General features: G+C 42.6%; 1 protein-coding gene across 1 annotated transcript; it reads left to right on the plus strand.

The window, feature by feature from the left end:
* On the plus strand, positions 1 to 11,091 carry AMER1 (APC membrane recruitment protein 1). Its single transcript, XM_072124976.1, has 3 exons — positions 1 to 166; positions 2,516 to 2,664; positions 2,869 to 11,091. The coding sequence occupies exon 3, from the start codon at positions 2,963 to 2,965 to the stop codon at positions 6,248 to 6,250; it is 3,288 nt and encodes a 1,095-aa protein (XP_071981077.1). The 5' UTR covers positions 1 to 166; positions 2,516 to 2,664; positions 2,869 to 2,962; the 3' UTR covers positions 6,251 to 11,091.
* Positions 11,092 to 12,047: the final 956 nt, after the last annotated feature.

Consider the following 12,047-nt stretch of genomic DNA (forward strand, 5'->3'; position numbering starts at 1 on the left):
GCATTGATTGGTTAAGGCGGCTGTCTATCAGCACTGGCTGGGGGTGGTAGTCAGGTAGAGGCCGCGCTGGTACAGGAGCATCAGTGTGCGGAGCAGAGGGACAGGAGCCCGGCCGGTGCGATCAGGACACCGCGGTGGCACCGAGGCCTACACACAAATATAGCAGGTAAAAGCCACAACGCAGTGTATAACGCACAAGTGTGCACGGGCAACAGATGCGTTTATCTATGTGACTGTATATTGCGCTCTCGTAACCGCTGGAGTGTGTATGGTAGTATATCAGGCCACTGCTGTGTACAATGGGGGCAGCAGATCATGAATGAGACCCTCGGTGCCAGCCTACTGCTATACAGCAGATGGCATGGTGCACGGCGCAGCTTGTAGTGCACAGGGGCTGCCAGGCTTGTGTGCCCTGTGATGGGAGGGCTTGCAGATTGCGGTGTGTGTGGTGTAATCGGAGTAATTCAGTATGAGGTCAGCCATAGGGATCCTGGAGCTTGTGCTGAAATGTTATCAATGAAAACTTTTATCAGTTGTGTTACTTGTGGTGTGATGTGTGTAACAAATGTACAGATGTATATTACAATTATTATGTGTCACTGTATATACACTGGAGAGATGGAGTGGCATGATAAAATATATGTTTTAATTGACAAGATGCATCATGTTGATTTAGTTCCCCCCCTGTGGTGTCTGTGATATAGAAGGAATAGCAGTGGACGGCGCCATATTATATAATGGAATGCCCCATGAAGTTAAGTATTTCCTCAAGTCCGTATCTCCCTACCAGAGGACTCTCTATAGTCATGACAATAATCATGTACCAAGGAAAACCTGCCAGCATGACCCCTGGAGGACTGTAGCTGAGGAACCCACAGCACATTGCCCCCTCCCCCCCACCATAAAGTTTATGTTCATGAGGCCCCTGCACAAAGATTCTTCTTATTTATAATTGTAGCAGCTGCAAATCTTTGTATAGGACTATTTGGGACACTGTGCCTCCTGTCCATAAGGACCTGTGGCTGGTTTAGTGTCCCTATAAGTTCATCAGCAGATACTGTGATGTGTGAGGACACGGTGTGGCTGGTTCTGTTGTAGAACTATTGCAGGGCTTTGCGCCATGTTCTTCCCTCTTGTCACACTTGTGTAAATGGCCTTTTATCGGTTAGGATTGTTATGGCTACAGGTTCTCCCTGCCTCTAGTTACATCTGCAGGCCTAAACATTGTCCGACATAAATGAAGAATTTCACTTGTTGTCTTTGGTTGCACTGTTCTTATCTTTTATGTTTAGTCTTGTCAGAAGTTTTTGTTAGGCCTGTTGAATGAATGGCAGGCCCCCTGCTGCTCCCGCCATTACTTATTTATCATGTCTCTGACATGTTCCTTTCACTTGCTATTTTGAGAAATGCAAATGACAGTCATAATTGGGAAAGCCGCCATGTCCCAGGATAACTAGACGCTAGTAACTCTTACAGAGGAATGTGAGTTTATCACCATTTCCTCACTTAGACCTCATAGACCAGTGATGGCTCAACCTATGACACGCATTTCAGAGGTCACACTGTGGAGGTAGCCCTGGCTTCGGAGGTTGACACGGTCTGCTTGATCCTCTGGCTTCACTACCTCAACATCAACATTTAGAAGTGGGGAAACTCCAGAGAACGTGGCACCAATAGTGGCCATCTTGTCTCCATTAGTAAAGGCAGTCAGTCCATTTCAGTGACTACAGGGGGTGTAGGAGAGTCATCTCTATACACCCGGCACAGGGCATTCTTTTTTTTTTTTTTATTATTTTTTTTAAGAATTTTGATGCTCCAAACTCAAAAGGTTGGCCATTACCGTCATACACAAAGCTCTGATAAGACATCCAGATGTGGTTGAGTAAGGGCTCTTTCACGACCATGGTTTGCCTGTGAATCGCAGACCTGCAGTGGTCTTATTTCTCGGGCAGACCACAGTGCCAGGGACAGGACTCCAAGTGATATTATGATGCAAGGAGTTACTCCCACATCCCAAAACTGCAAAGCCCAACTGTAATCATGATAACAGTGGGTAAGAAAGGATTCCTCGCATCAAATATTACTGATGCTTGATGTCTTGTACTTAGTCTGGTCATCTGTTTAACCCCTTAACTACCTGGCCTTTTTTTCATTTCTATTTTTCACTCCCCACATTAAAGGAAACCTACTACTTGAAGTGGCAGGTTTAAGAAGAAAACACCGAACACCAGAGCTTATTTTTGTTAGTGTTTTAAACCGCTGTATCGCGGTTTAAAACTCTTTTTAAACTTTATAGCCGGCGCAGGGAGGTACGCGCTCGGCGCTTACCATGCGCGCTCTCCTTCACTTCCTATGTAGCCGCGGCTGTTTTGGGGGTGCTGCTAACTAGATTAAATAACAAATTATTTGGCATCTGAAAAATATAGTAAGATTTTTTATTTATTTTTTTTTAATATTTATTTTATGTGTGTACATAAGCTTCCTTAATAACTGTATCTCTCATTGTCCTTCACAGGTTTGGGCATGTCAGAATAAATGCCCACTGTATGGTGTCAGTGACTGTTTGCAATGTATCAGCTATCTGTTGGGAAAGATGATGGACTTCTGTATTGTTGGGTGTCCTGGATTCACCCCAAACACTTCTTTTGATTTGCATTTGACACGGTAAGTTATTTAGTTTTATATGAAGTTCTACTTTTTTGAGTTGTATCATGTTGGTTAGAAGACCGTGGCATGAACCCAACTTAGAATGTTCCCTGGTTTCATTTCTATTAAGAAAAGTTTATTTTGAGTTGTGTATTTGTGCTGTGCAGCTATGTGTTTGTACAACCTACTGATTGGGGGTTTGTTTTCTGCTTACCCCTGCAGGAATACCAGGAATGCTTTTCTGCTCGTACTAGCTGGCCTCCAGTGCCTCTGCTATTTCGCTCCTCGATTCACAGCATTTAATACATAAGTTGTCATGGAATCTGGCCATAGTTGTCAAGAGGAAACCTCTTGTATAAAGTCCTCATCTTCAGTCTATGAAACCCTTCCTGGAGAATCTGCTAAAGTAGATATTCTCCCAATACAGACAGGATCATGTGTGGATCAACAAACTCCTGGGAAACAGAAGAAAAATCCTTTCAAATTTTTTGGAGGAAGAAAAAGTATTTGTACACTACCCAGCTTTTTTGGAGGAAAGCACAAAGGTTTAGGAAAAGGTAACTCAAGGAAATCTGTTAGTAAAAGCAAGACACATGATGGAATCAGTGATGTTAATGCTGAGAATGGAAAAGAAGGCTGTTCAGATCATACGATCAGTCGATTTCATGGAGGAGATCATTCCACTTCAGGAAGTACTCTTCCCAGCTCCCATAGTGCAGACTCTGGCATTACTTCACCTGTTAAGCTTGACTTTAATTTCCATGATGTATCTCCAATGGGAAGCACTGAATGCGTTGAGAAAAAGCTGAATAGTGATAAATCGTTCTCTTTTCCAAGACCAAAGAAAGGGCTGAAGGGATTATTTAGTAGTATTCGTCGTCACAAGAAGAACAAAACCCCTGACCCAGAGAAGTGTGAGCGATATGACCATATTACACAAAGGGTCATATTGGAGAAGTTGAGTAGATACTCATTAGAAGATGATGGTATTCACGACAATAGTGAGCAACCAAAGATCAGCAGCCAACACTCTGAAATATCAACAGAGTCCTCAGTGAATGTAACTGTTGAGTGTGGGAAAGAAGTCTTGCCAGTTTCTTCAATAATCCTGTCTGACGTCACTCCAACCAAACCTGATGAATTGCTTGTAGAAAGCCTTGACGTTACCTCAGTAAACCAAAATCATGTCGGTGATACTCAATCGGATGGCTTTATTGATTGTTTTGATTCTAAAGAAGTATATGCTGATGGTGAAAAACCAGAATCCGTTGACAGAGACGGTCTTCATTCTGCAGGTGACCAACTAAGTCTGATGTTTGAAGATGTTTCATCCCTTAAGAGTTTTGATTCCCTCACAGGTTGTGGAGATATCATTGCTGAACATGATATTGACAATATCAGTGATAATTCAATTTCTGTAGAAAGAAGTCGAGAGGCAACAAAGAGAAGGTCTTGCCTTGTCACTTATCAGGGTGGTGGTGAAGAGATGGCAACTCCAGATGACATGGAAGAAGAATACCTTCAGCAGCTGTTAGAGGAAGGCCAGGAAGGAGATGCTAGTTATGGGATGGACGATGAAAAGGATAATGACAACATGTCTAAAAGCTGTACTGAAATGGAACAGACTGCTTACGCTATGGCTGCCGAAGACGCCTTTGTTGACCGAAGTGTTCTTAGTAACACCGAACTGCTAACTCCACAAAGTGATCAGCAAGAGTCTTCTGCTCCAAATAGTGATGAAGGCTACTATGACTCCACTACTCCTGGCCCTGATGATGATGGTGGAGAGGGCTTTTCCCAAAAAGAACGTCTTCCCAGAGACAGCTACAGTGGAGATGCACTTTATGAGTTTTATGAACCAGAGGACAATCTTATGAGTCCTGCACCTGGTGGAGAGTCTCTGTATGATAATACAACAATGTGCTCTGAAATATTTGATCAGTTCTTTGATTTTAGTCTTCCTTTAGACAGTGGAATAATACAGAAAGTTGAACACAAAAAGGGAGCAACAGAGACAGAAGAGGAACGCTTGGCTGTAATTCAGAAACAGTTATTATTCTGGGAAAGGCAACGGGAAGCCACAATGAAAGGAATGGATCATCTAAGTAAAGATCTTTTTTCCAAAGAAAACCAGAACCTTGAATGTGAAATTAGAAACACTAGCATTACTGGGAAGAACAAGAGCTGCCTTATTAGGGAACAATATTTATTACCAAATTTGATCAATGATGGCGCTGACAAAGAAACACAACTTGGTCAACCTGAGAAACTGGACTGGAAAGACTTTAAAGACAACACTTTAACAGACTCTATAAAACAGGGAGGTTACATACAAGAGCTCAAGGGAAATGGCTTCATAGAAGATTCTGGTTTTGAGTTGAATGTTGATAGCCTTGAGAGCCAAGACCAGAATGTCTCAAGAATGACAAATGTTACTAAGCTTTCTAACCTGAATGTTACCCCTATGGACCAAATTCAGAATGTATTTGATTCTGACTTTTCCTCCATTTCTGGATATAGCCAGGAAAATGAATGTGAGCAGGCCGTGAACTTTTCTCAGACGCTGGATGATTTCGCCAACAACGGTATGCTATTTTCCAGTATTTCTGAAAGACTTGGCAGTGGGGGTTCAAGCTCCTCTTTCCATCACAATCTTAATGCACTTCCCACTATGGTGACCTTTGACATTGTAGATGTGGAAAATGAAGGAGAGTGCGAGCAACAGCTAGACCTAAGTCCAGATGAAGATGTGGTTTCTTCATTCGAGGGTTTTGATCACAGCTATGTACAGGAGTCACTTGCTGAGTGCGATGAGCAGCTATTGCAGATGGACTCCCATCATTCATTCCAAAGTTACAACTGGGGAGTGGCAAGTCTTCCTCGTCACTTGGACCAATATAAACTATGTCCTTCAAGTCCAGTGCCGCTATCACTTAACAGAAGAAGCAAGTCTCTTGATGCTGAGATTTTAGAGCTAGAACTTAGTTCTTTGCATGTGCCAAAGAGTGGCCTGAAATTGTATGACACTCTTATTCCTTGGGAGGATGGAAAAAGTTCTTGGCAATGTGAAGTTTCTTGTGTGCCTACAGAAGCCTCAGCTTTTAGTAGGTGTAATGTCAGGGAGCAGATTGTTCCAACAAATGGGCAATTTGAAACCTGCATACCCGTTCTGCCTTTAAAACGGGACCACGATGGAGAGCCTCAGGGTTCTAGTTCAAGTAGCCAGCTGCCTGTGGACACTAGACAGATGGCAAACAGTACCGACCTCTCACAGTGTAACACTAGACTGTCCCAGGAGGGCTCCATCTCATTTCACTACTCCCGAGAGAACACTACAAAGAAACTTGCTCGTGTCCCACCACTGGAAGAGCAGAGGGGGGTAAATCTAGATTATACTTATGACTGTCCAAGCCCTCAAAAACAAACTAAGCTTAAACCAGTGGGCATTACCCAAGCAATGCCCCAGCAACACAAACAAGAAGACTTCACTTTATTACCAGACTATCTGGAGAGGTCAGGGCCTACCAAGAAGGGGAGCTTGGATCACAGGGGAACATCCGCAAATGACTGGAGTAACCATTACAGTGAATGTTCAAAAAACTAAAATGTATTACTTTACCTTTGTTTTACCTAGAGATCCTGTTCTGTAGATGCTTTGGACTTATGGCTTTAATGGGCAAGTCAGAAGGAATGGAAGTGTCTTGTATATGTATTGAAATATTTTTTTTCCCCCTATTTATTTTACTTGAGATTTAACTACACCCTTTGCCATGTGTTTTCAAGCCTTTTCTTTTGTGGTAATTTATTTTATCAGGCTGTTCTAGATTTAGACTTTACTAGTATCGAGGTGGGGCAAACCTCATGTACTATGATTGTTTCACCAGTTTAGTCTACTAACTTCTAATGCAATTGAATGCCACACCACAGTGCTTTAAACCCATTGCCATTTGTCACTCAGAAAAACAAAATATGCCATAGATGACGCTCAAGAGTAAGGTCAGGTCACAAGCAGTGCTAACATTGTGGAAATGAATTTATTACACCATTTAGTATTTCTTATGTGTTTAAAGAGAACCTATTGAGCCCATCTTACCAAAACCCTCTTTCCTATTGTTCTGTAGTGCGTTGCTCTCTATGATGATAATGAGTGATTGAATTGAGTGAGCGGCTCCTGTGAAAAAATAAATGACCCACCCCGCCAAGCATTGTAATCCTGTGAATAGAGTCAGCCGGGTGTTCCTGAGCTGTCCTGAGTCGGGCAGCAACACCCCCTCCCTTCTCTGGCAAACACATCCCCTAAACACCCCACTTGCTAAGCTGCAGCACAGAAAGGGGTATGAATGATATGTGTAGGAGGCATGTTTGCTAGAGGACACAGGAGGAACGGGGTGCTGCAGCCTGATTCAATTCATAGGATTACACTGCAGACTGGGGTATTCATTTTATAATTCACAGGAGTCGCTGACTCTCTTCAGTAAAAAATGAGTTAGGACCTTTGGATTGGGGGGCTAGATGGGCCTGACTGATTTCCTTTAATGGACATCTACCACCAGGATAAAGGACTGTATGCAAATGAGCTTGATGGGCTACAGGCTCTGTAGGTGTTAATGGAGCCTGCATACGGTCTTTCATCCTGGTGATGTCTTTTAAGGTACCTGCAAGTGGCGAAAAATGGAGATTGTATAGTAAGTCAGTCTGGGTTTAGAAGTTGTGTATATATTTAAAAATATTAAAAAAAAGTTAGTAAATTTTATATTCATAAATTTTAAATGCTGAAAGGAAAACCTGGTGAAAAAAAAGTAAATTCACCTATGGTATATGCCAATGTGGTATTGGTAGTATTTTATCTTCAATCTATTTTCATCTCTAACTGCAGGTGGCTGGAGACTAGCTTTCACCAGTACACAGCAGAAGAAAAGATCGTGCTGCCCTTTCTTTCTGTAGCTCACTCTCAGCAGCAGAATAAAGGACGTATTGAGCGGTGTCATATGGAATATTAGCGCCATATGTCTTTAAGAATATTGTGTGTTCCCCCAGTGAAGAGAATGTGACACCATACAATTCTGTTTAATCTTAGGAGCAGCTGGTCAAGGGAGTATTTCCATAGCCAGAATTGCCCAACTTGCCCATAGAAGTGAGTTTTAATTTTTGCTAATGAATAACTCAATAATATTCGGATTCACATTACTGGTACAGTCCATGGCACAGATTTACTAAGCATTGTGTGCCAGAATTCTGGCATAGATTGCATACAAATAAACTGGTTGCACATGTATTTATGAAGTGTTTGCTTTAGTATTGTGTTATGGATGCACTATGCACGCCGCAACACAAAACTGAGCACAGAAAGGGGCGTTGCGGTGTGTATTCGCACTGGCCGCCACTTTTATGTCGGACAAAAAATGTGGCGCACAGCCCTTGAAAAATCTGGTACATTCAGTTCATGCACTTCGGGCTCTGGTCTTCATGAATGTTTGCCTCACTAATAGTACATTTGGCATTGCTTCTGCAGAGCTCATGGGAAAACTCTAAGAAGCCCTTGACCAGTGGAAGAAAGAAATGGGCATCCATTTCTTCTAGTACAGGATCATGTTATCCACTCGAAGAAACAGCAGTCCATCTCATTCCGTCTGAGGGGAATCCGTCCTCAGGGGAAATTGGCACATGTCATAGGCAAAAGTAATGTCATGTCTCTGGATTGTACCGGTCATGTAATATTTCTACGCAGCTTCTAAAACAGACTCCCATGGGTATGGAGCTGTAATCATGCCTATGATGAAACTTCCTTATAGTGCACAGTCAGCTCTTCTATATTCCAGTGGCTGAATTCTGGGCCTTTTCCAGCACTGTATGCAAATGACTGACAACTTCTAGGATCTATGTAAATTTCTGTACTCTTTGAAGTGAAAATCTTGAGACATTGTAAGACAGAACTGCCTCCTTGGTTGACATGACAGGTTGTTTTCATCATATGTGATATGGATAGGTGTCCCGTGTAATTAAGTGTCCTGGCTATGGCATTATAAGCTTATTTTCTTGTGGAGGAACAACGTATGAATGTTTTGGGTCTTTGTAACCAATTTTGAATAAATAATCATTCACTAGATACTAGATATATTAAATAATTAGCAGCAATGAATTTAATGCACTCATCTACAGAGGTTCTGGCAAGACAAGGGATCATTAATTTAAAAATTAAACTTAAAAGGAATTCTGGGCTAAATCTATTAATGTCATTTTCATACAATTGATCATTAAAGAGGACTTGTCACCCTAATAATTTATCTATGAGCTGCTTACTAAAGTAAGTAGCCCTACCCCAGGTATCGCAGTCTTAAATTGCTAGCTTTATTGGAACCTTACAAAAAAGCTAGCAAACGCTGCACTATGTAGTGCTGCAAACACCGGACCAAGCTTGCAGTGGTCTGGGGTGTTCATGAGGGGGCAGTGACTGCCGGATGAAGCCTGGCAGTCACAGCTGGCATAGTGTGGGAGGGGCGGTCCAGGGGAGAAGCAGAGGAGCGACTCGGACTATCCAATCTCGAATACGCTGGACTGCTGTAAGCTTGGTCCGGCATTCGGAGGGCTATGTAGTGCAGTGTTTGCTAGCTTTTTCACAAGGTTCCGATATAGCTAGCATTCTAACACTGCTATACCTAGGTTAGGGTTGGGAAGCTCCTAGATAGATTATAAGGGTGACTGGTTCTCTTAAAGTAATCTGTAGGGCAGTGATGGCAAACCTTTTAGAGACCGAGTGCCCAAACTACAACAATGACCTGCTTATTTATCGCAAAGTGCCAACACAGAAATGTAATTTGTGATTTATACTCCCTTCTCTGTTACAGTTTTCATTGATACCGGCACCTGAGGAAACCAATAAAGCAGAAAATAGTCCCAGGTACAGCTGCCCCTTTAAAATAGCTCTGTGCACAGCAAGTCCTGGGCTGTTTGGGACTGCAGGAAGATACCTGGAGTCCTCTCTGGTGATGGCCTGAGTGCCCACAGAAAGGGCTGTGAGTGCCACCTCTGGCACCAGTGCCATAGGTTAGCCATCACTGCTGTAGGGGGTGCAACACCCAATAGCTTCTCAATCAACATTTTTACACTATAGACCGAGCAGCGGGTGCTGCTCTCTCTGGTTACTCAGTAATTTTACTACTTACTTGGAGTCCCATCAGATAAAGTTTCTTTGTCTTTCGTCCAGTGTAGGTTCTTGATTCCACCTATGAGCAGGTGAGGTGCATGGTCAGATGGAACAAACTTTTGCCAAATGGTACTGGAATTTTCTAGTACAACAGAAAAGTTGTTCCGTCTCTGGCCATGCACCACGCCTGACTTCTGCTTTAAATACTGTGAATTCATAGAGAATTGTGTTCATCGCATATCCGTGGACAGGTTTCTATCCAGTGGTATTAAACTTAAAAGCTATCCACGGGACAGAAGATAATTTCATCATCAGTGGGGGTACGATTGCTGGGTCCAATGCTCGATAGATGTTGGACAGTAGGTTGGGCATGTGTCCTGCTGCTCCATTATCATATGAGATACCCGAGTGCTGTGCTAAGCAATTTTCTGTTGCTCAGATAGACACTAACACTGCCTATACATCTTTTAGTGAGCCCTGTTCACGTCCAGCATTAGTTGTCCCCCATTAATCCCCTTTCCTGTGAATGGGGAATAACAATAAAGCTTGGGACAAGACCTTTACCGTTTGCCTATCGGTAAACGGATGGCTTAAGTGCACAGCATACCTTGTAAACTTAATACCATAGTGAATGATTGAAGGGTTTTCAAGCCACTAATACACTGGGTAAGTCATTCTAGGTCCAGGATGAGGGTTCACTCTACCAGACTATGGTCCGATGGGCAGCGGGCTCTGTCCAGAGGAAAAAAAAATAATCTGCATTCACTTCTATGTAAAACATATTTTTCGAGGCGGGAAAAAACCCCCCACTGTTCTTCAACCGCTCCATATGGCATATAGTCTTGAGTAAAGGAGTTGTAAACCCTGTCTTGCTCCATTGTCTATTCCCATAATATCGGCAACCCAAAAAGGATATTCTTTGTACCACTCCTTCTGCTCTCTGTAGCACAAATTCTGCATCACAGCCTATGGCTCTCAGCTGGTACCACTGTCTTGGATCTGCCAGCTGTAGCAATGACCAGAATGACTCCGGATGCATTGGGCAGAGGGATGATCCCCAGAGATGCCTCCACCATCTCCTCACATTGGGCTTCTTTCAAAGCAGTGGGACATATATGGGATAAGTGTGCCCAGTCTCTTATATACTAGCTTGTTTTTTCATAAACCAGGAACACTGGTTGTCATTTTTTAAATACAATATGTAAGGTTGTACAGAAGGAAGTGTAATTTATTACTGCTGTTATTTTTTAATGATGGTGAAAGCTTAAAAAAAATAAACAAAGAAACTTGTGTTACATCCATTTGTCTCCTGACTTTAGTAGTTGCTGCAGACGCTCCCCCTCCTCCAGCTGTTCTCATAGCAGATAATAGACTCTTCTACATAAATGATGGTTGGTGGGTTTTTAATGTGTTTTCTTCTTTAGCGAATGCTGCTCTAATCCCCATGTAGATTAACTCCACCTGCTTTTTGCCAGCCTGTCCATATGTACGGGGGATTATTTTACAGCCATAGGTTTCATGTGTGTGGAGAAGTGTTGCTGTTCCCCTTTTGGCTTAGTGACAATAGTAACAAAAGTTTAACTTCCAACAGAAGGTTATTTTGATGCAAATAATTTCCTGAGTTATATATAAGGTCTTAAATCCTACCCAGCTGTCTTGCAGTCTAATATGCATGATCTGATTTAAATGGATAAATGGGGCTGTAGATTTTATTCTGTTTCTTTCAACATACTGCTATTCCCCTTTTCTGCCTCTGCAAAAAAAAAAATAAACCAAAAATATTGCTGTGCTCCATGTTATCCTAAGGGGTGTTTGCTTGCTCTTCACGTTATGCTTATAAAGAGTCTGGCCCTGTGCTGTATTGAATTCCCAAATAATTTTTTATGCATTTTTTTTGGGGGGGGGGGGGACCAAAACTTCACTTTTCATGTGCCCATCTTTATTTAAATGGTTCTCTTTGGAGACATTTGCTTTACATGGCTCATAGTTGTCCATCGCTGTCTAGCTTGAATACCTCTCTCTTACATGGATACCAGTCAATGATGTTCTGGATGACATCTCCCTGTGCACCTTAAAGAGGACCTGTCACCCATAAAAAAGGCCCTAGGAGCTGCTTATTTAAGTACCCAGCTCCTAGTGCTACAATAGATGTAGCAGTGTAACACTGCTAGCGTTATGGCGCTGTACGGGAGCGGTACCGTTCCGTAGCCGGGAGAAAGAAGGGACATGTTCTAACACCCCCTGGAATACAGCGCCG

The sequence above is a fragment of the Engystomops pustulosus genome, chromosome 9 (genome assembly GCF_040894005.1).
Source record: "Engystomops pustulosus chromosome 9, aEngPut4.maternal, whole genome shotgun sequence".
In the NCBI taxonomy this organism is placed as follows: Eukaryota; Metazoa; Chordata; class Amphibia; order Anura; family Leptodactylidae; genus Engystomops; species Engystomops pustulosus.